Genomic DNA, 24095 nt, shown 5'->3' with positions numbered 1-24095 from the left:
ATTAGGTGAGTATCATACTCCTACTAGTAGATAGGGAGATCCATCCCATAATGTATTCCCACCAGAGAAAATGCTGCTTGTAATCAAGAAATTCAGCCTAGTTTAAACCTTTAGTCTGTTTGTAATCATGGAATTCAACCTAATTTGAACCTTCAGCCTTCCACCTGCTTATAATCCTAAGATTCCGTCTAGTTAGAACCTTCAACCGAACCGTCAGCCGTCATGTGTTTCGTCCAGAAAATGGACTTTATCAATGCTGATTGAGAGAATAATCAACAATAAACGTGAAAATGTGACTCCATACATAAATACTATGTTAATAAAAGTGCTCAGTTAGTCAAAACTCCAACTGTGCTAATGAAGAAACGCAAGCCACATAACATCATGCACACCTTCAAAGTGAAATCAAGCAACCAGAGCCCAAATATTTAAAATGCCTATACCCAGTGAGTCAATCAACAGAGGGATCAGTTTGTTAGTCCAGCATTGATTTTGTGTGTTGTCATGCAGTTAAATAGTTGATCAAATATTATACCAGTCAGTATAATAAATACCTCTTGAGCAACAAATCTCTCCATAAATTAATGATCGTATCCTGAACATGCATAAAAAATGGTCAAATTCTATTTCATAACCCTACAAGTTAGTAATACCTCCACACCAGAAACACGCTCACAAACTAACCTGTGCCCAAAAGTATATATATATATATATATATATATATATATATATATATATATAAGTTGGTCTTGATGTAAATGACGATACACAAAGTTCTATACAAAACCGCTCATTTCCAAGGGATCCTCATAAACCCCATACCGATTATCTCTAGAAAATGCCGAAAATGATGTTATTTGTGCAGTTTATATCTAGTTTTAAAGTTCCAATCCAGTGTTGCAACACACCAAAATATCTAAATAGAAGTTGCCATTACATCATATAAAATAAAATAGTTATGACAGTTATGCAAAAGATTGTGCTTTTGAAGCTTTTGTTTAGGTGTCTTACAAGCACTGACAGTAAACTTAATCAAGTATACTGTGTGCCTCAATGTGGTAGAGTTTTTTTTAGTAGTACAATGTTTTTGATGCTCCTGCATGTGTGCACGCATCTGGATATTTATCATCTCCTCCTTGTGACTGTATGTGCATGTTTCTGCACATTTGTGGGTGTATGTAGGTATGTGTATGTATGCATGTATATGAATATTGTTTTGACTCATATGGATACATGTATCTGTTTTGTGCTTGTATAGCCTAACACAATATTCAACAAAATATGGCTATTACAAAAAGAACACACATACTTAAAACAAGCTAGACCAATTTGTTTTGGCAAAGCTTGTTCAAACATGTCTGCACATTTCTTACAGGAGGTGAACGATTATTCAACAGAACATGGCACTCCTTTACAGATCATATCTGGTGAAGAAAATTTACGAGCAGCTACTCAGAAAGGAATTGTGAACCCTGGTAAAAAGTCACTTTTACAAATGTTTAATTCTGTTTGACAATTTTATCTTTGCATTTTACCTTTACATTTTTCTTTTACTCACTTTTGTACAGCATTTGACATGTTGGATGAATCAAGTGAACAGAATATTCCTACAAAAGACGCTGACATGGGAGAAGGAAAAGGTATTGTATGTATGTAGAGTTCTGATTAGTAGCACATAATTAAGAAATCCATGGGTAACATGAGAGCCACGTAGTACAATCAATCTGCTTCACTGAATGTTCAAAATTGAGATATTTAATTGCTGGGAAGCTTGATGATCACATATATCATCATAGGGTGTAGGCATGTATGGGTTAATCAATATATACTGAGGCACAAAATCACACATTATTATTGCATTCACTAGCTCAAAATGATTTGTTTACTATTTGAACTGAAATTAATTGCAGTTTGGTTGTCGATGTCTAAAGTCCTGATTTAGAGTGTGATGGAGGGGGTTACTTTGTCAGAAACTTGATGGATTTCCCATCGGACATATTGTAATTCTATATTAGCCCATTAAACTTGTAATTCAGCGGACAGAAAATCTGTCACAATTGTGACGGAGTAACCCCTCCATCAAACTCTAAATCTGGCCGTTAATGTTGTAGTGTATGAAATTGCCAGTTTGGCTGCACCATGAGGAGCCTCAGACCCACTATGTAGGCATGTGTAGCACAAACCTAGCTGTAAGAAAATTGGACTCTCTAAAGGGTAAGGGAAGCGATAAAAAGGGGTATAGTAAGAGCATTTGCCTATTGCAGAGGGGGGCTCTCAATGTTATGTTTGAGGACAGGTTGTAGTGGGTTTGTTGCTTACAGATGAAATGTCTCTGTAATCAATGAGTCTTTGGTTCCTTCTGCAAGAGCAGGCGAGAAGGACCTCTAAGTACATTTGTATGTATGGAATATAAGATCCTGCATTTACAGTAGGAAAAAGCTTATTGTCTAGTCTGCCTCTTGCACTCCTTTGTTTCCAGTCTGACGTTGTTTCCGCTGATATTATGTAGCTATATGAGATCTTGTTCTTCCTTAAAAGGTATAGTAGTGAAATGCTTTAGTTTACAGTTTCGAAAGTGATGCATCAGATCATGAAGTGAAGGCAGAGGGAGCCTGTAAATTTTAGATTATTCTGTCATGTTTCCTTAGCCTTCTAACGAGCTATGCCACTGCCTGGAGTACGCTCCTCAAGGGAATCAGAGATGCCAGAGAGGGTTGCCTCCACCTTAGGGAGGACTAGTGGTTGGATGGCAATTTTGAAATTGGATACAGATGTGAATGCCCTCACTTTGCAAAACATTTATAGTTGATAGACATTCAGTATCTGTCTTTTTTTAAAGGGGTTTCCTGTAGTTCAATAGCGTGTTGTTGTGGAAGCCAAGTAAAGTATAGGTGGCTGATTGTTAAGGTAGCAAATCTATTTAGGTAAATCACCCATTGCACCTCCTGAATGTATGCTTGTTTGCGCTCATTCTAGTTTGCTTTGACCATTCTGGGCAGGAGGTTCTGATGTTACTCCACTTCCTTTTTCTAATTGATTAATTAATTATTAATTATTGGTGAGTTACAAAACTATGCACTAAAATGCACTGAATAACTTGTGTACGAGATTGAAACTTTAGGCAAAGGTGGAAGGGCAAGGAATGGCTGAACATTACTAAATTAAAATGAAAATGGTGGTTGTCTTTTAACGTTAGTACATACCTGGGGTCCTATCGCCCACTCTAATACCACTTCTATATCTCCCACCAAAATATTAGAAACAAACCTGGTTCCCCACCACTCTTTGACAACACATATCACAGTATTTAGCCTAGCACCATCCTATCCTTTCTACACCACCCTTAGCAACACAAACTCTCTCCTTATCAGTCAAGTTAAAAAAAATAAAGCATAATCTGGAACCCGCCACCCTTCCACATTGCTCTCTGCCTATTTCCCTTCCCCTCCCAATCGAAAGCTGCAATCGCTGAACACACTGATAAGTGGAGAGCCGATGTCTCATTGAAAGCAGCTCTCTTAGTATCTCTCATCGAGACGTCCAGCAGTGCTTTGTCATTGTAGGTCAGCAGAGACCTTTTGCTGCTAAGGGAGATACCCAGTTGGTGATGCAGGAGTTCTGGCAGCATTTCCACACTTTGTTTAGATGACTGCGGATCTAAGAGAGACACTTGAATACCATCAAGCTAGAGGACGACCAATATATGTATGTAATGATGATGCTCTGCATGACGACTATGGATGGCCTTCAGAACGCCTCGAAAATGAGTGTACTATATATTTTGATACACCAAACGTAACTCAGAACACCGATGCAACCTGTTGTATACTCTTTAAGCCATGTCAGGTTGTAAATGATGCTGGTAAGCATAATGTGTTTTAACTAAAGGTATACTTAAAATCTAAGGCCTGATTTAGATCTTGGCAGTGCAGCGGATCCGAGAAGATTGTCAAGTCGACGGTGTTCCACCCGCCGTATTTAGATGTTACAGATTCGCATGAGAAGAACTGGTGGTGCATCAGATCATGAAGTGAAGGACTGGTGATGCATCAGATCATGAAGTGAAGGCAGAGGGAGCCTGTAAATTTTAGATTATTCTGTCATGTTTCCTTAGCCTTCTAACGAGCTATGCCACTGCCTGGAGTACGCTCCTCAAGGGAATCAGAGATGCCAGAGAGGGTTGCCTCCACCTTAGGGAGGACTAGTGGTTGGATGGCAATTTTGAAATTGGATACAGATGTGAATGCCCTCACTTTGCAAAACATTTATAGTTGATAGACATTCAGTATCTGTCTTTTTTTAAAGGGGTTTCCTGTAGTTCAATAGCGTGTTGTTGTGGAAGCCAAGTAAAGTATAGGTGGCTGATTGTTAAGGTAGCAAATCTATTTAGGTAAATCACCCATTGCACCTCCTGAATGTATGCTTGTTTGCGCTCATTCTAGTTTGCTTTGACCATTCTGGGCAGGAGGTTCTGATGTTACTCCACTTCCTTTTTCTAATTGATTATTTAATTATTAATTATTGGTGAGTTACAAAACTATGCACTAAAATGCACTGAATAACTTGTGTACGAGATTGAAACTTTAGGCAAAGGTGGAAGGGCAAGGAATGGCTGAACATTACTAAATTAAAATGAAAATGGTGGTTGTCTTTTAACGTTAGTACATACCTGGGGTCCTATCGCCCACTCTAATACCACTTCTATATCTCCCACCAAAATATTAGAAACAAACCTGGTTCCCCACCACTCTTTGACAACACATATCACAGTATTTAGCCTAGCACCATCCTATCCTTTCTACACCACCCTTAGCAACACAAACTCTCTCCTTATCAGTCAAGTTAAAAAAAATAAAGCATAATCTGGAACCCGCCACCCTTCCACATTGCTCTCTGCCTATTTCCCTTCCCCTCCCAATCGAAAGCTGCAATCGCTGAACACACTGATAAGTGGAGAGCCGATGTCTCATTGAAAGCAGCTCTCTTAGTATCTCTCATCGAGACGTCCAGCAGTGCTTTGTCATTGTAGGTCAGCAGAGACCTTTTGCTGCTAAGGGAGATATCCAGTTGGTGATGCAGGAGTTCTGGCAGCATTTCCACACTTTGTTTAGATGACTGCGGATCTAAGAGAGACACTTGAATACCATCAAGCTAGAGGACGACCAATATATGTATGTAATGATGATGCTCTGCATGACGACTATGGATGGCCTTCAGAACGCCTCGAAAATGAGTGTACTATATATTTTGATACACCAAACGTAACTCAGAACACCGATGCAACCTGTTGTATACTCTTTAAGCCATGTCAGGTTGTAAATGATGCTGGTAAGCATAATGTGTTTTAACTAAAGGTATACTTAAAATCTAAGGCCTGATTTAGATCTTGGCAGTGCAGCGGATCCGAGAAGATTGTCAAGTCGACGGTGTTCCACCCGCCGTATTTAGATGTTACAGATTCGCATGAGAAGAACTGGTGGTGGTTTGCCAGAACAAGCACCAGGAGCTATCTGCCTGAGAGCTTGAGCAAAATGGTTTAAAATGGTGTTTAATTTGAGACTGTATGCTATAATACGTGTTTTCATGATGAATTTGTCTGTCCATTCTACAGTTTGCACCCCAAAAACGTAAACAAAAATTGGTTTAAATTAAGTACAAACAAATTGGGACACAGATATAAATGTCAGGGTTTCATTGCATGCATTTTCTCTAATTTTTAAATACACGTGCTGTTTTTTATGTGTTCTAGCTGGTGGAATCTAGCAAGATAAATGCTGCTTTGACAATCTTTTATATAATCATTTGTAACAAAATCATCACAGCAGTGTGCACGATTAAGTGTTTAATTTCATATATTAACGCATGTATGACAAAGAGGCAGTTCATTCAAACATTATTTAAACATCACAGAATATGGTTGTAGTTTCCGACTAACGAGGAGACAGGAGTTTTTTCATTTATTTTAATTGTGATCACGGAGTGGTCCTAGGTCATGAGGTTCAAGATTAATTGGTATTATTTAAGGGTTGACCCTGGTTAGATTTTCATAGTTGTCGATTATGGCAGGAGGTGCGGCATATTTTGGTATTGCACGAGCAGTCTTTATCGTCACATTTTGTAGAAATGAAATTGGCACATCGATTTATTTGGGTGCTGGGATTTTTTTTGTCAAATTCATGTGGTTTCTTTTCAGGATGGTTTATACACAAGGGCCCACTATTTATATACTTGGGAATATTTTTAAGTGTAGTTTAAAGCGCATTAGCACAAAGATTTTCACATGGTGAGGGATACCCAGTATCATTAACACTACTTTTTCAATGCATTACCTGGAGGTGGCAGACCTGTACTTAATTGAAGCCACGAAATTGGCCGTAGCCCGGATTGGGGATTTCGCTCTCTAGCCAGAGGTATGACAGCTTGGGTGATTGAATGGTGCTGTGTTTCCACCCCACCGTGAAAGATTTAATGGCAGCTGTCATGGTAATTGGGGAAGGGTGCCTGTTCTGGGCGAGTAGGTAAGCGTGGGTCGAGAGTGTGATGGCATGAGGTCCCAATACATGTCTAACTGTTCCTGACTGTATAAAACATCGTGCAGCCAGGCAGGAGTTGTAGGAGCAGGGCATCTTTCCCAATGCATGGCCACTCACCTTTTTGCTAACAGGAGTAGCATAGCTGTAAACAGGTACATTCCCTACATGGTCTAATAATGCCACCAACGGCGTCCAGGATGGGTGGTGTCCAGTTATTTCTAGTGTTATTCTGTAGCCCTTCTCCCAAAATGACATTATCTGTGGCCAAAGCCAGGCAAGGTGCAAAAAGGAGGCTTGTGTGTCTCCGCATCAAAAGCATTTCACATCTGGGGCCAAGCCTATCTTAAATATTTGTAAGGGGTATCTGTAAAGGCGATGCAAATAGTTAGTGTATGAAGCAGAGTTTGTAATTGGGGGAGAGGTGTTCTAGTTGGTTACAGCAATAAACCCATTGTTCATCAGAGAATGTAGTGGAGAGGTCTTCATTTCACCCTGCTCTGGCTCAAGATGCAGAGAGTGGAGCAGGAGCCTGAGTGTTGGTATAGAGGCGGGTGATCAGGCAAATCGGTGACGGGGATGTGAAAATAATTTCTAGGCATGACATTGTGGGCGGTGCAACTGGGAGAGTGGGGTGTAAAGTGTGTCATGTTGCTCGAAGTTGGTAATACGTCAATGTGTCTAGCAGGGTATGAAATATCCCCTCTGCCAAGGCAATTGCTCATTAAAATGACCATTAGGGAAGAAATCTGCAAAGTTAAATATATGGTACTTAAGTGCGCGGGCTGTGGTGCCGGGTTCCTGAAAGGGCAGGACTGTGGGATTCTTGAACAGTGGGATGGATGACGCATACAAAAAGGTCAATACAGATCGTTTACGCAACTCCTCCCAAGCCCACCGAACACAAGCAACCGTATCAGTCTCCGCTCTGGGTGCTTTGTAAGGACTGAACAATGCCATTTTGAGAAGGTAAGGTGCTGCTCTATCCACCTCGATAGCAGTATGTAGTTAATATGGAGTAGGATGTACCTACAAGTATTGAGTTTGTGCGCAACGTGCATAAAGAGCCATGTCTGGCGCACCCGGACCTCCCTTAGCCGGCGGTAAAGTAAGAAGTTCCTAAAAGATCCTAGGTTGTTTGCCTGCCCAAACTAGGGTACTCAAGTTGGATTTTAGACATTTAAAGAAGGCGGCAGTCAGGGGTATAGGAATATTGATTAAAAGATATAAAAATTTGGGGAGGACCACCATCTTCACTATGGAAATACGGCCGGTGAGGGAAAGCGGAAGATGGTCCACAGTGGTATCTTGTCCTCTAACCAGGTCATAGCCCTGCCACAATTTACTTGCCACAGAGTGGTGCCGTCCCGACTAAGCCAGATGTCAAGATAGTGAACCGGCTTCACTGCCCATTGAAGGGGAAATTTGGAGGAGAAAGGCAGGGTTTGTCTGTAAGGGGAAACAACACAGATTTTCCCCAGGTTATCTGAAAAACAGCCAAATCGAATCACCTCCTATATTATAGGATTCTGATTTTCTTGTGGGTCACAGGTATATACCACAATAAAGTCAGCGTACATTGAGACCACCAGGGCCCTGGACATAAGGCGAATGCCCCTGTGGGCATGGTGCTGCCTAAGACATGACGCAAGTGGTTCCATCGCAATGGCAAATAAAAGGGACGATAGTGGGTAGCCCTGTCTTGTCCCTGAGTAATCCGGAAGGGATCCGATAGACTAATTTGTGTTGCCAGTGGGAGGGTATGCAGTAGGCAGATCTATTTTATGAATAGTGGACTGAGGCCAATGCAGGCTAGAAGGGTAAGCAGGTAGGACCATTCTAGTGTATCAAACACCTTGGTGGCATCTAGTAGGGCAGCTGTTGCCTGAATATATGGAGCAGGATGATTTATGATAGCAAAATAGTGCAGAGATTATGGGAGGTGGATCGACCCGGTATAAAACCAGCCTGATCCGGCCTAATAATTTTCTGTAAGAGTGGTAGCAGTCTGTTAGCTAGCACCTTAGCCTATATTTTATTGTCTACATTAATTAGAGAGAGTGGTCTGTAGGAGTCACAGTGTGATGCTGGTTTGCATGGTTTGAGTAAGGCGACTATCATAGCTTCATGTAGTGAGGCAGGGAGGCAGCCTGAGTTAGGGAATCCTGGTACATGGCCAGGAGGTGCAGAGGCAGCCGAGGGGCAAATTCTTTGTAGAAGGAAGTCGTGAGGCCATCGCCGCCCAGCGCATTATCCGCAATTACCTATGTTATCTCCTCAGTCGTGATAGGGACCTAAAGGTAAGTGTGGTGGACGCAGTCCAACCACACCAGTTGTATTGTATCTAAGTATTTGGTGAGCTCGGGGCCATCCAGCACCGAGGTCTCTTGGTATAATTTAGCATAGAATGAGGAGAAATTCTTTGCTATCGCTGGTGTGGTGGTTACCAAGTTATTGTCTGAGTCTAATAGTTCAGCGACATGGGAGGAGGCCGGATTGGGGGGGTAATAATTTTGCTAGGGTTCTGCCCAGGCAGCCACCCTTGCCATATCTGCCAGCTTGAGTTCCCTTATGCAGGAAATGAGTCTCCCGGATGGCCTCTTCCTGGATGTTGGTTCATTTGGAGTTAATATCAGCCAACTAATCAGTACATTTTGAGTGAAAATAACTAGTCTCAAGGGACTGGATCACCTGTTGGATTCCGGATGGATTTGAGAACCCCTACTTCCTTAGCTATACATGCGCCTCTTATGACCACCTTAAATACCTCCCATAGTTTGGCAGGCGAGTCATCTGAGTTCACATTGTGGGCAAAAACTCAACAATTTCCTTACGAATCTCTTTGCGGAACAATGCATCTCTCAGTGCACCTGCAGATAGGCGCCAAAAGAAGGGCCTAGGTGTGGAGTGAGAGAGCTGGAGCTCCAGTAAGACAAGCTCGTGGTCCGACAGGGTATGAGGGTGATGGCCCACCACAATTAACCATGTCCTTACTCCTGGGGATCCTATCCAAAAGTCTATATGGGACCATGATCTGTGATATGTGGAAATGTAGGTTCCCTCAAGTGCATGTGGGTGCGCAAGTCTCCAAACGCTGTGTAGCTGATTATCAGACACGATCGAGTGGAGCATTTTAGAGGCATGAGGATGATGGTCCCAGGAACTCCCCAATCTATCTTTCCGGTTCTCCAGGATGATGTTGATGTTGACCACCCCAGATGAGGGCCCGCGGACCCAAACCCTGTATCTTAGACCACAATGTTGAATAAAATTCAGGATCATTCACATTTGGTCTGTATATGGCCACCAGTGTAACAGGATGTCCTCCCAGTAAGATTGTCAGTATAACATATCTGCCCTCAGATTCAAGTACTGCATGAGCCACTTGCCAGGCGAGACCTCTGCGTTAAAGTATTGTGACCCCCTAGCATAATTGGAGTATGTTGAGGAGTAAGCTGTGTCCCAGCCTCTGGCTTGCAGGTGAGGGGATTTGGGGTCGGCTAGGTGTGTTTCTTGTAGGAAACAAATGTCGATTTTGTGTCTTCTTAGATACGTTTGCATGAAACAAGCCTTCCTAGCATCGTTAAGGCCGCACACATTCCAGGTTAAGCACTTCAGGCTGGCCATAGCGATGAGGTGTGTGTACTACTTTGAGGTCCGTGGGTCCCTTGGACAGGTATTGTGGTTTGGTGAGGCGAGCTGTGTGAAGAAAAACCTAATTGTGTACCTCAGCAAGAAAGATGTAAACAAACAAATTGCAAAACTGTACTGCAAACACCCCAACCACCACACACCCACTCAACCCCCAAACTCGGTTGAGATAAAATACCCTCCTCCCACCCTGAGTAGCACTACTCAAAAAGGAAAGAAGCATGCAAAACCACCCTTGGGGCGAAGTAACTCCAGGCATAGCCCTAGCCAAATGGCTTGGTGGACGGACCTCAGATATGAGGCCATCTGGTGATATTACGCAGAAAAAATATTAATACAGTACACATCTAGACTGATTGTACGTGGAGGGCTGCTGTTCGACTTTTCATTCTTGGCGTGGTCTCCCTTAACTTTTCGCCTCTGTTTCCAGGTTGTTGATGTGTGCTGGACTCTGATTTTGTTATTTTTGTTACTCTGGGCACTTTACCACTGCTAACCAGTGCTAAAGTGCAAGTGATCCTATACCAAATGTGTATGTAATTGGCTTATCCATGATTGTCATATTTGATTTATTATTAAGTCCCTAGTACAGTGCACTAGAGGTGCCCAGGGCCTGTAAATCAAATGCTACTAGTGGGCCTGCAGCACTGGTTGTGCCACCCATATAAGTAGCTCTGCAATCATGTCTCAGACCTGACAGTGCAGTGTCTGTGTGTGCAGTTTTAACTGTAAATTCAACTTGGCAAGTGTACCCACTTGCCAGGCCTAAACCTTCCCTTTTCTTACATGTAGGACACCCTTAAGGTAGGCCCTAGGTAGCCCCAAGGGCAGGGTGCAGTGTATGGTTAAGCTAGGACATATATTAATGTGTTTTATGTATTGTGACAGTGAAATACTGCTAAATTCGTTTTTCACTGTTGCAAGGCCTGTCCCTCTCATAGGTTAACATGAGGGCCACCTTTAAATATGATTAAAGAGTAGATTCCCTTTGGGAGTGGATGGACATGTGGAGTTTGGGGTCTGTGAGCTCACAATTTAAAAATACATCTTTTAGTAAAGTTGATTTTAAGAATGTGTGTGTGAAAATGCCACTTGTAGAAAGTGAGCATTTTCTTGCTTTTACCATTTCTGTGACTCTGCTTGTTTGTGGATTCCCTGTCTGGGTCAGTTTGACAGTTGGGCTGGTTGCACCTCACACTAGACAGTGACACAAAGGGAGCTGGGGTGTAGTCTGCATTTCCTGATGCTAGGAGGGAGTGGAGGAGTGGTTACTCCAACCTGAAAGTGCTGTGCCTGTCCTCACACAATGCAGTCTCCAACTGCCTGGTGAGTGTCTGGGGCCTGGCCTGGGAAAGGCAGAATTTCACATTCAAGAGAGACTTTGCTTTGAAGTAGGCCTACTTCAAAGGAGAAATTGGGTATAAGAAGGGCACCTAAAACCACAGACTTTAGAGCACTTCTGAAAACCAAGAGGAGACTCTGCCTGGAGAAGAGTTGAAGAGCTGAGGAAGAAGAGCTGCCCTGCCTGTGACTATGCTTTGTGGAGCTATCCTGCAGTTGCTGCTTCTGCCAGAGTAAGAGGGCAAAGACTGGACTTTGTGTGTCTTGCATCTTTTGAAGATCTCCAAGGGCTTGATTTAGAGCTTGCCTCAGGGACAGCAAAGACTTCTCTCTGCCAGCACCTGGAGTCTCTGGAGAGACTCCTACTCTGCCAAGTGGTGCCCATCCAGTTCCTGGGGCCCTGAAAGGAGAAGCTGGCAGCCTATGAGGAAGAAATCCATGCACAGAACGCCATGCGGGGAAAAGATCGACACGACTTCGATCTGCGGCTTAAAAACCGATGCACCGCCGGCTTTGCTGCTGAAAATCAACGCTCGCCTGCAACACGACCGAAGAATCGATGCACGGAGCTGGAGAAACGCCGCACAGCATCGCTGACAGAAGTTGGGAGATCGCAACCCCCCTGTGTGGTTTTCAGATCATCTTTTGGCTGGATTTCTGACACAAGTACACTGGGCGTGTAAAAACAACACAAAGCCTGCCCGGACCCGAGAGTGCTGACCAGATTTACGCATCGCTCTCCTGTGGAGAGAAGAAACTACGCACCCGACAAAAGGAGAAACGACGCAAGGTCTCGCTCGTGAGTGAAATCGACACATCGCAAGCCCTTTTTGACACACACTCGCCCGTGCAGGGTTATTTTTGACGCACCCAAGGTACATTTTCACGCTAACAGGGTAAGTGTGTGTTTTAAACTACATGAAGACTCTTTTTGCATTTTAATTGATCACTTGACTTATGTATTGTGGATTTTTGTCGTTTTGGTCTTGTTTTGTTTAGATAAATATTTTCTATTCTTCTGGTGTTGTGTCATTTTGTGGTATTTTCTTTAAGTTACTGTGTGTGTGGGTACAAATACTTTACACCTGGCACTCTGAAGTTAAGCCTACTGCTCGTGCCAAGCTACCAAGGGGGTAAGCAGGGGTTTGCAGAGGGTGATTTTCTTTTACCCTGACTAGAGTGAGGGTCCTTGCTTGGACAGGGGGTAACCTGACTGCCAACCAAAGACACCATTTCTAACAGCCACCTAGGAGGCTCAATCATTGTCACTAAGAGAGGCGCGCCTGGAATCATCAGACAAACCCCCTGCCAGAAACGCTTCTTGGCAGTGAGTTTAGCAAACTTCAGGGCCAACCTGGCATCCGTGAAGAAATTTGATTTGATATTGTGATTCTGAGCTTGGCAGGATATAACAGTGTGTACGCTATTTCATCCTTTTGCAGGAGCTTTTTCACAGGTAGGAATTCGCGACGGGCAGCCTTCGCGCTCAGAATAAAGTCAGGGAACAAAGAGATGACATTTGATGAGGTGCTTCAGAGGGCTCTTTTCTCAAACTAAACTTAAAATTGTGTCCTTGTCTCCGTATTTCAGGATTTTGGCGATTATCGGTCTGGCAGGTGCCCCTGGGGGCGGTCGAGGGCCAAGCGAACAATGGGCCCATTCCACTATAAACACTGGCAAAAAATCCCCGCCAAACAGGCTATTTATCACATCTTCAACAAAGTCCTCCATTTTGAATATGGGGTGGTGTTACGCCATTAATTGTGTTTGACCACTGACTTTGTGTTTCACCACTGTGCATATTAGTTGTTCAATGTTCATCAGTAGCACATTACGGGCCTCATTACGACCCTGGCGGTAAAAACCGCCAGGGCCGTCGTCCGCGGGAGCACCGCCAACAGGCTGGCGGTGCTCCTTTGGGCATTCTGACCGCAGCGGTACAGCCGCGGCCAGAAACGGAAAGTCGGCGGTGTACCGCCGACTTTCCGCTGCCCAGGGGAATCCTCCATGGCGGCGCAGCTTGCTGCGCCGCCATGGGGATTCTGACCCCCATACCGCCATCCTGTTCCTGGCGGTTTCGGCCGCCAGGAACAGGATGGCGGTATGGGGTGTCGTAGGGCCCCTGGGGGCCCCTGCAGTGCCCATGCCAATGGTATGGGCACTGCAGGGGCCCCCGTAAGAGAGCCCCACTTAGAATTTCAGTGTCTGCTTAGCAGACACTGAAATTCGCGACGGGTGCTACTGCACCTGTCGCACCCCTTCCACTCCGCCGGCTCCATTCGGAGCCGGCTTCCTCGTGGAAGGGTGTTTCCCGCTGGGCTGGCGGGCGGCCTTTTGGCGGTCGCCATCCAGCCCAGCGGGAAACCCAGAATAACCGCGGCGGTCTTTTGACCGCGCAGCGGTATTCTGGCGGTTCCCGTTTGGCTGGCGGCACCCGCCGCCAGCCAAACTCGGAATCACCCCCTACATGTTGTATTCAGTTTAGCTGCCTATTGGCTTTAACATGGCATTAGACATTACATTTTGTATTTAGGTTAGCTGCCTATTGGCTTTAACGTGGCATTAGACATTACATTCTGTATTCAGTTTAGCTGCCTATTGGCTTTATCATGGAGTCCGACATTGCAGTTAAGACATTGCAGATGAGCTGTGTTTTTCCACATGGTAGACCAAGCTGTGTTTTCGTATTTTGAATTCACACCGAACGCTAGCATGATAAGAGAGCGTATGTTTTGTGTTTTCCTCTCTACTCAGCCTTGGGAAGGAGCGAGGTTTAGGAGATCTGGCCAATCTCCAATGGCTTGTTTTCTTCCCAACTCTACATGTTTTGACTATTAGAGGAAAGGTCCTGTTAGCAGGCTTTTTCATTATAAGACGGTGTCCCTGTGCAGCAGCAAGAGGGAATTTTCCAAGACTTCAGTCAGGAGCGGACGTCAGCTGCCTGACCTCCTGTTTGGGTGGAAAATCTCTTTCTCGCAGTTGAACAGGAGTCATCAACTTGCAGGCATGAGAAAGATGATGAGCAGTGATAGGCCCTACGGTGATGAATTTTGACTTTTATTCTTTGCTTTGAAAGTTATGCTATAATATAATCACATGTATTCGCTGTGTACATTGCAATTGAGAAGTACTTTCATATATTTTGCTTTCATTGCTGTGACTACTTTTAAACCTGTGCTTCCAACCTACTAATCTCGTCTCTCAGGAACCTCATGGTGAAGTAATAATAATAAATGTCTTCTTTAAACTAAAAAGTGCATTCCAGAGAAGTTTTGTCAGCTCTGTCATAAGATAAAAGAAAGCAAAACAGGTGGACTCCGGAACACCTATAATGTGAAGGATGCCATGTCGCGATCTGGCCTCCAAATCCTCATTCTTGCCTTAAGAATATCAAGTATTTTGACAATTTTTAAAAGGTGCTCTTTAGATTCAAACTGTTGGTCCTCAATGCCAGATTTCTGTGTTTCCAGGCAGTCCAACCTGGACTCGTGTGTCTACCCACTGTTTGACCTGGTCAAGGTGAACTGCGAGGAGGTGGAACTTGCCATCAATGGTTTTACAACTGGTTTTCATGTCAAGGGGTATTTCCTTGAGATTGCACTCTTCAGGGTCCTTCTCCGTCTGAGGGTTCATAGACGCTCCAGAGTGCCTCTCACCTTCAGTATGCCGGATGCGTTTTTTGCCCTCAAAGGTGAGCTTTGCCTGTTTGGCATCTGACTTGCCCATGATAACAGTTGGCAAGTACAGCCCAGACAAAAAGGACCAGCGTTCCCCAGTGCCCTTTGTTCAAGGAATGTTCCATGCTCTGGTTGCTGGCACCAGTCTTGAGGCCCAGATGCTTCCGCTGTGAGGGCCCAGCCTCTCCCCACTAGCACGTTCCCGGTGGGGGGTATGAGCAGACCCTTGTAGCTGTGCCTCCTGGTGGATGGGCAATAGTACCGTCCAGGTGGCACGAGCCGAACGCTTGTTATAATGTTAGCTGTTCCCCAAGGAGCAATCAGCAGCGGCTGCCATCTGGGGAGTATAGAGCGGCCCAGGTATCCTTGGTTCATCCCCCACAACCAGCAGAGGTGCCATTACCCATCCAGGGGAAGGGGGACAGCTTCAGTCTTTCAGTGCCCACCAGGCTGCAGCCCCTTAGGCTTGGGGCCGCCTCCCCTGCACCTACCAGATCTCGCCTCCTCTGCCAAGGCACTCAAATCCTCCCAGCTGGGGGTACGCTCACCGTGCTCCTTATCTCCGGGGAGTGCAGCTGTGCTCATGCCGCACTCCTCACTGCTGGCCAGGTCACCCGCACTGCAGCGTCTCGGGTCGCATCGTCGGTCTCCTCCCGCCTTACAGCTCTGCCGGCTCAGGAGTGTCGACCGGCCGCACAGGGCAGGGATGTGTTGAATGCAGCCCCTGCCAATTCACCAGGCAACACCACACGTCAGACCGGCAGCCCGCCGGCCCACCAGGCCGTGCCCAGTGGTATCTCAGCCCAGCTGTCCCCCGAGATACCAGCAAGCAGTGGCGACCTCTCAGAATATTGTTAATGGCTCCAGAATGCTGTGGCATGCACGTGGTGAGTTCGATGTCCTCAATATGTACGTATTTTTGTTAGATTATTGCAGCTGGCCTGCAGAGCCCTCTATGGAGCGGCCATTTTGCGGCCCGGTGAGACCACGCCCCCATCTGTCAGTGGGTTGGTAGCATCTAAGGGTAAATTAGTAGCATTTCTGCAGACTGTATAGTGTGGGAATTACTTATGAGTGCCAGCACATAAAAATGTATGATAACATTGCATGGTATATGTACACACAGCTTTCGATCACTAACATCCAGATACTCTAAGTGCATATTTTAAGGGACACAAGTGATTTAATGTGTATTTTGATGGAGTTTGACTTTCCGGTTTTAGTTACCCTTGATAAAAAGATTGTATCTTAAAATGCATTGGGTAGTTATGGATCGTTAGTCACTAAGTGATCACACCATGGACATTAAAAGCTTGAAATCATGAAACTGCTAATAAAACATGGAATATGTGAAAATTAAAGTGTCATTTTTATGAACTGGACTAAAGGTGAATTGCAAAAGTTAGATATTAAAATGGTTTAAGTTGCTTAAAATGGATAAGTAATGATTAGTATTTTTGGATTCAGATTCAAAGCCAGTTTAGTTTAATGGCTGTCTACCTTGGAACCAGTTGTGTCCAGTTGACGACTGGGTGGAAAGGGGAAAAAAGGTGAGTTTTCACCCCTTCCCCCTCCCCAATCTACCAACTCGGACATGGAGGTCGGGCTGCCACTTTTTTTCTTGGTGGTAAAGCACATCCAAATCTGCAAGGCAGGAAAGGGTGTCTTGGCCCCTTCCCTCTGGCATCCCCTTTTCCCTCTCCCACAGTCGACCATGGCAGTATTTCATAGCAGAGGCAACTGTTCCAATGTGGGCTTTCAAAATCTAAATACAGCATGCAGACCATCATGGCAGCGGACGTTTTACAGTTGAAAAGTCGACGTTGGGAACGTTACCGCCAACATCTAAATCAGGCCTTAAGTTGCTTTTGTGGTACAGACCTGTACCTTTAAGAACATTGCTATATACGATATTTTCTGCATGTTTACTCGAACCTATGTTCCACTGCACCAACTAATTCTATTGGATAAAGGAGAAGACAATTTTGCAATTCATTTTTATAGAATAGTAAGTAAAAGCTGCTGGAGGTGCTTAGGTCATTTTAGACATAGAAAAAGTAAGTTATATTTTTCCAATGCCTGAGAATGACACATGAACTTTGACTTCAATATCAATATTACACTCTTGCTCTTCAATTAATGATCATGAGTGTCAAAGTAGCTGAACCACCTGGCCTGAAACAATAGAATTAAACTTTTATGTGAGCTGTAAATCATTTCCTGCCCAGTTAGCCCAATTCACAAAGGTTAACATGGGTTCTCTTAAGATATCCCTGGCTCTTCTTTACTAGCATGGCTTGATCACTAAAATAGTACTAGAGGCATCAGTTAAGGTAGTGTGAATGTGACATTTAACAACAACAGTACAGTAAAAATATTAATTATGAACTCTGATGCCTAAAGCAAATTTATCTATAAGATAAAGCTATATATGTTAAAGAACAGAACCAACTAAGAACTGAACAGGGGATCAAGAGCTAATAATCATTAAAAATTACCTTTGGGCAATAAAAAGCAATGCTTGCCAAGTGGTCTTTAAGCAGGGGAAATAGTAAGTGGATAATAAAAGCAACAAACAGCAGCCTTGATCAAATATGAACCTGCTCTAAATCAGAAATTGGTTGTGGTGAAATGCTTTAGCTGAATGCTGGTGAATCTAAAAACTAGCTGTGAATAATCTGAGAAGCTCATGTAAATCATCACATCAACTCAGTACTGGAAGCTGTTGAACAATGTGTAAAATTGGTTTAACGCTATAGAAATGCACTGGAAGTTGTGTTGAGGGCAGATGAAACCTGATACTTTAACAGAAGACTGTGTTGACGGCAATATTAATCCTTGCTGGGTCCTAGGGTCCTGTTGTGTATTTTGGCAGTTCATGCAAGGAATTTGTATTCAAGATGCATCAAGGTTGTCTTGAAGATTCAAGGCACTGACTCAGTTCTGTTGCAGTCCCCTGCGGGGGTGAGGTGTTGTATACCTGCAGAACTTTAAAAAAGAAAATATTTCATCTTCTTTGTAAGTTCTGATGGAAGTCAATTCCACTCTTTACATGGCACTGGTTACTTGTTAGACATTTGCAGGGGTTTCCATGCTAGAATGTAGACTATAAGACACTTTCCATCATTCGTAGGTCATCACAATAAAGCCACAAAGGACAAGCAGGACTTCACTCGTACAAGTCAGTGACCTTAAACGCATCAAGGGCTACTTACAAGCAATATACACCTCTTAGTCAGCCACAGCACAGGTAGAAACCTCATTTATTCATGGGAGTAAAAGGAAGAGTATCTTCCTTTCTCTCAATATTTAAAGGTGGACTTGAAAAACAGTACTCATAACAGAGATTTGAAAGGGTACAAACCTATGCCAGAAGTTTGAATTCACAATTCAGTCACCAACAGTAGTAACACCAAACTGCAGCTTGCCTTATGACACAATGATATATTCCTCATCCTAAGAAATTGCTGAACTAGAACTTAATTTATTTGGTTTACAATCAAGATAAACCATAAACGTGTATCAATGTATAACTGTTATAAATGGAGTCTCTAGTTGACAGAGGTATATACCCTTGTGCAAGTAGGGACCACAGTCCTAGTCAGGGTAAGTCACACACAATCCAAATTATCCTGTGCCCACCCTATGGTAGCTTGGCACTGAGCAGTCGGGCCTAACTTAGAAGGCAATGTGTAAAGTATTTGTGCAATACATCATACTGTAACACAGTGAAAACACTACAAAAATACTCCACATAGGTTTAGAAAAATGTTGGATATTCATCTGGTTAAATTAAGGTCAAAACAATAAAGATTCAATAAGTACAAGTTAAGCTATCACTTTCGCAAGATTAAAAAGAGTCTTAAATCTTAGAAATCAACAGTTGTCTCTTGATTACACAAAGTAACACACACGGAGACAGCAGAGGAGGAGATGCCTGGAAAAATAGGGTGTGCTTCAGATTTTCTGATGTGGCACAGACGTTGCATTGTTTCCCTCCACGTTGCCAGGGGCTTTGTGTCTTTTTTTGGCATGCAGTCTTGTTTCTTCGCTGCAATGGGGTATCTTTTTGATGCCCTGGGATGATGGGGGGAAATCCTGGGCATGCGGGAAGAACTCGCAGGTGTTGCATCGATCCGGTGTGGCGATGCATCCAATTTTCTGTCCCATGGCATGCGCTGCGTTGATTTTTCCACTCGAGGAATCAGCTGCGTCGTTTTGGTTTGGCTGTGCGTCGCACCGGTAGGACTGTGCGTCAAATTTCCGGTTGCAAGGCACGAGATGTGTTAAATCTTCACTTGGGAAGTTGGACTGCGTCTTTCCGGTTCGGATGTGCAGCGATTTCTCGGTTGCAAAATGGCTGTGTGTCGTTTCCGGCAGGCTGTGCATCGATTTTCGGCACACAAGGAGTTTCCTGAAGAGGTGAAGTCTTTGGCCCTGAGACCTCAGAAAACAGGAGGCAAGTCCAATCCAAGCCCTAGGAGAGCTCTTCTCAGCAAAGTCAGAGGGCAGGAGGGCAACAGCAGGGCAGCAGTCCTTCTCTGCAAACCAGTCCAGAGGAGTCCTTTGGGCTCTTGACAGGTTGCAGGGGCAGGTCCAGAAGTGTATGCTCTGGTAGGGTCAGAGACTCAGTTTATATACCCAAAAATGCCTTTGAAGTTTGGGAGACTTCAAAGAGTAGTTTTGAAGTGCACAAGTTCCCCTTTCAGTACAGGTCTGTCTGCCAGGGACCCAGTAGGGGGTTTGGCAGTCCATTGTGTGAGGGCAGGCCACTAGCCTTTAAAATGTAAGTGTCAGGCCCTCCACCCTTCCAGCCCAGCAAGAACCATACAGTAGGCAGATGAGTGTAGGTGTGACTGAGTGTCCTGTGTTTGTGGTTGTCTGGGTGAAATGCACAAGGGAGCCGTCAACAAGCCCACCCAGACATTGATTAGAGACAGGCTGTAAGGCACAGATGGATTTTCAGTGCAGAGAAATACTCACTTTCTAAAAGTGACATTTCTAAAATAGTAATATAAAATCCAACTTCATTAATAATCAGGATTTTCTATTACCATTCTGGCCATACTAAATATGAGCTGGTTACCCCTTTCTGATCAGAATCTACCACTCAAACAGTATATGAGGGTAGCCCTAATGCTATCCTATGAAAAGAGCAGGCCTCACAGCAGTGCAAAACAAAGTTAGGAGTTTTCCACTACCAGGACCTATAAACCAAACAAGCACATGTCCTGCCTTTTACCCTCATAGCACCCTGCTCTATGGGTTACCTATGCCCTACCTTAGGGGTGAGTTATATGTAGAAAAGGGGAGTTTATGGCTTGGCAAGTACTTTTAAACACCAAGTCGAAGTGGCAGTGAACATGCACACACAGGGATTGCAATGGCAGGCCTGAGACATGGTTAAGGGGCTACTTATGTGGATGGCACAGCCAGTGCTGCAGGCCCACTAGTACCATTCAAATTACAGGCCCTGGGCACATGTAGTGCACTTTACTAGGGACTTACAAGTAAATCATAAATGCCAATTGGGAATGAACCAATGTTACTATGTTTAAGGAAGAGAGCATATGCACTTCAGCACTGGTTAACAGTGGTAAAGTGTGCAGAGTCCTAACACCAGCAAAAACAGTGTCGGAAAAGTGGAAGGAGGCAGGCAAAAAGTTGGAGGATGACCACCCTAAGGCTGCCAGGTCTACCAATATCATTATTTCAAAAACATTAGCAGCATACAATACATTCTCTATGAAAAACTATTTAAAAACCCACAAATTCATAATTCAGGCACTCTACGTGATTCAGTTGCTTTCTATTTTGTTTTGCCCCTAAAACAAAATACAATCAAGCTGAGCATACGTGCATAGCTTCCACTTTACATAGACATAAAAAGCCATTCTAAAATCCACGACTTTTTTATTAATAAATGTTTTTTAAAACGTCTGCATAATTTCATATAAAATGAACAAACAAAAGTGTGAAGGTGTTTGTTTACATTTCCCATCACAAAGACAGTTCTGCAATTCCTTGCACCACTGTTCTTTTTTAGGAAAAACAGCCATATTGTGTACAATATCAAGCCAAAGACGAGTCAAAATAAAACAATTAACAAATAGTGTTGTATAGAATTTATCATGGACACAGGTAAATAACCCCTGAAAAGTGTTTTAATTATTTTTTTTTTAACTTCTAAGATCATCCCTGGTACTCAGATACATCAATTTCAAATCTTTTTTTTTTTTAAACTGGATTATTGAACCTGGTTTTTCAAGTAAAACAGGATCATTAATCATATTCATATCCTCCCTGATGTGTTGTAACCATGGTATTTTCGGGAAATCTTCAGGGGACAAACAGTCCGTGATAATGGCTTTGGTGAATGAGGTCTCAGCCTTATACTAAACGTCCTCAATGAAGGTAATTCCCAATTCTTTGTGCAACATGTATTTAGGTGTAGATTTTGGGACTGCAAGCAAGCACTGCATCAAATATTTCTCTTGGGTTTGTAAAATAGCTCTGTTACCAAAACCCCACAGACCACCCCAATATATAGCCGCTGATATACATTTACTCTTATGAATAATTAGCATTTCCACAATTGGTTTATTGTCAAGTTTCGATGAAAATCTAAACACATCACCAATTGAGCATGTCATATTTTTTATCCATTTGGATTTTTCTGCAGCCTTTGACACCATCTCTCCAACCCTGCTGACCAAGCACCTACAGGAACTGGGAATTAAAGATAGGTCTTTGAACCTGTTGACTTAATTTCTGACAGATAGACCTCAGAGGGTGACCTTAAATCAGTTTTATTCTGACCTGTTCTTCCTGTTGTGGGGTGCCACAGGAATCATCCTTGAGCTCTACTTTATTTAATCTTTATGCTTCCCCCTCTTGCCAAGCTCAGACGCTCTTTGGACTGCAGCCTATGTCATATGTCTATTTCCAAGGACACAGAGGCCAACTTCAATGATTGTATGATGGCAGTGGTTACGTGGATGGGTAAAAATTACCTGAAGTTAAATGGAGACAAGATGGAGGTGCTGTTCTTTGAACGTCAACCCACTATTTGGAATAATATTTGGTGGCCTGATTGATTGTGTAAATTGCCTACTCCAACAGACACAGTAAAGAATGTAGATGGTATTTTGGATAATAAGTTGTCACTAGACCGTCAGGTCAATCTGTGGTGACAACCTGCTTCTTGATCATTAAAAAATCTGAGGAAAATCTTACTGTTTATTGTACTTCTGGGATGTAAACGAGTAGCCCTAGCTTTGGCTTCATCAAGAATAGGCTACTGCAATGCGCTCTACTTTGAGGGCAATAGGACGACTCAAGCAAAGCTGCAATTAGTGCAGAATGTGATGGCAAGGCTTACCCTGGACATCCCTAAATGCCAGTAAGTGTCCAATGGACTACTGTAACTGCATTGGCTTCTGGTAAAGAAGCGCATTATGTTCAAGGCTGTTTACACTGTACATAGGCTCTATACAGTGTTAGTCTGGATGGAATTAAAATCATGTTTCAATGGTGCATTCCTACAAGAAATCTTCGCTCTGCAAATCATAATTGGGTGGTTGTTCCCAGAGTTCAGTAGAAGAGATGGGGAGGCAGAGCTTCTTCAGTTGCAGCAGCATGGTTCTAAAATGCTCTTCCTCATCATCTTACGTGTTTGAAGTTGCATTCTCCCTTCAGACAGGCCTTAAAGACCTGGATATTTACTCTGTAGGGCGATATAGTTCCATTGAGATCTTCTGGAACCAGCATTTTGTCGGGTGGCACAGTAGGAGTGCAGCGCCTTGACGCCTAAGGGAATTAGTTGTGCTCTTATAAATTCCGGTCACATCATATCATAGTTATGTGGCATGTTTCCTTGTGTTCATTCCAGGAGTCGGGAGAAAGTGAACTGTAACCCCAAAAAAGCGAAAGGTGACAGTGTCTCTAGGGGAGTACCTTTGATGTGATGTAAACTGGCCTGGGTGCTCACTTTCCACAAATCATTGTGACAATATTTTTTTTAATTAACCTCAGGTCTCTATGCTCCATGTATGATGTAATACGTAGATGGGTTGTTGCAACCCATTTGTGGTCCTAGAAAGCAGCAGCACCCTGCATATAATGAACTGAAACAGTCCGAGTAACTATTCAAGGGGAATCTGTGTGTAGCACCTGATACTCTCTATCCACTCCATTAATATATAGAGAAAAAGGGTCAGGGTGAGTACACAACCCTGCCTTGCCTCCCTTATTATCTTAACTCTCCATTTGACCCATAGCTTACTTTGGCAGCAAGATCACTGTACATTTGGGCTGTAAACAAAACTAAGTCTTCAGATATGCTCATCTTTTGCCATAATTTCCTGTGGTTGATCAAATCAAAAGCAGTTGTCAAGTCTATACAACAAAGGTGTTGGTCCTAGTGCATTTACCTATGGTAAGGTTTAAATACAGACACTGTTCCACCATACCGATACCCCTCCTTACCCCATAGTGAGATTCGCTAAGTATGGAATACTGTTCAGTCTATACGTCCAACCTGTCCAGATGAGTCTTCCCATAATTTTAGCAGATGAATCCAGAAGAAATATTTGTTGGTAACACTTATGGTCACTTTTGTTGCCCTTTTTAAATATTGGTATTATTATGGATTTTGACCAAGTGGAAGGAATATACCCTAAGCCAGCTGCATTCAAAACTAGTGTTAAAATTGGAGTCCACAAATTATTTATGCATTTATACACGTTCAGCTGCACCGTGTCCGGTCCTACAGCCTTCCTTTTTAGACTTTTATTAATGGCCAATAATACTTCTTTAGAGATAACTGTGATTTCTTTTTCTCACTGAGGCAAAGAATCATAGATGCCAAGTGTATCACAACTATTTCAGTGAGTTA

At 43.4% G+C, this 24095-nt stretch overlaps 1 protein-coding gene across 1 annotated transcript in view; it reads left to right on the top strand.

Moving 5' to 3' along the window:
* The window catches only part of LOC138268264 (ATP-binding cassette sub-family C member 12-like), a 1444059-nt gene that overhangs the window by 995077 nt on the left and 424887 nt on the right, over positions 1-24095 (top strand). Inside the window, exons 17-18 of the mRNA XM_069217748.1 lie at positions 1376-1475; positions 1569-1640. Of these exons, the coding sequence (XP_069073849.1) occupies positions 1376-1475; positions 1569-1640 (172 nt within the window). The remainder of the gene's footprint in view (positions 1-1375; positions 1476-1568; positions 1641-24095) is intronic.

Source organism: Pleurodeles waltl, chromosome 12, assembly GCF_031143425.1.
Source record: "Pleurodeles waltl isolate 20211129_DDA chromosome 12, aPleWal1.hap1.20221129, whole genome shotgun sequence".
Classification (NCBI taxonomy): Eukaryota; Metazoa; Chordata; class Amphibia; order Caudata; family Salamandridae; genus Pleurodeles; species Pleurodeles waltl.
Note: the sequence above shows the minus strand (reverse complement) of the source record. Positions and strands in the feature narration are given on the sequence as shown.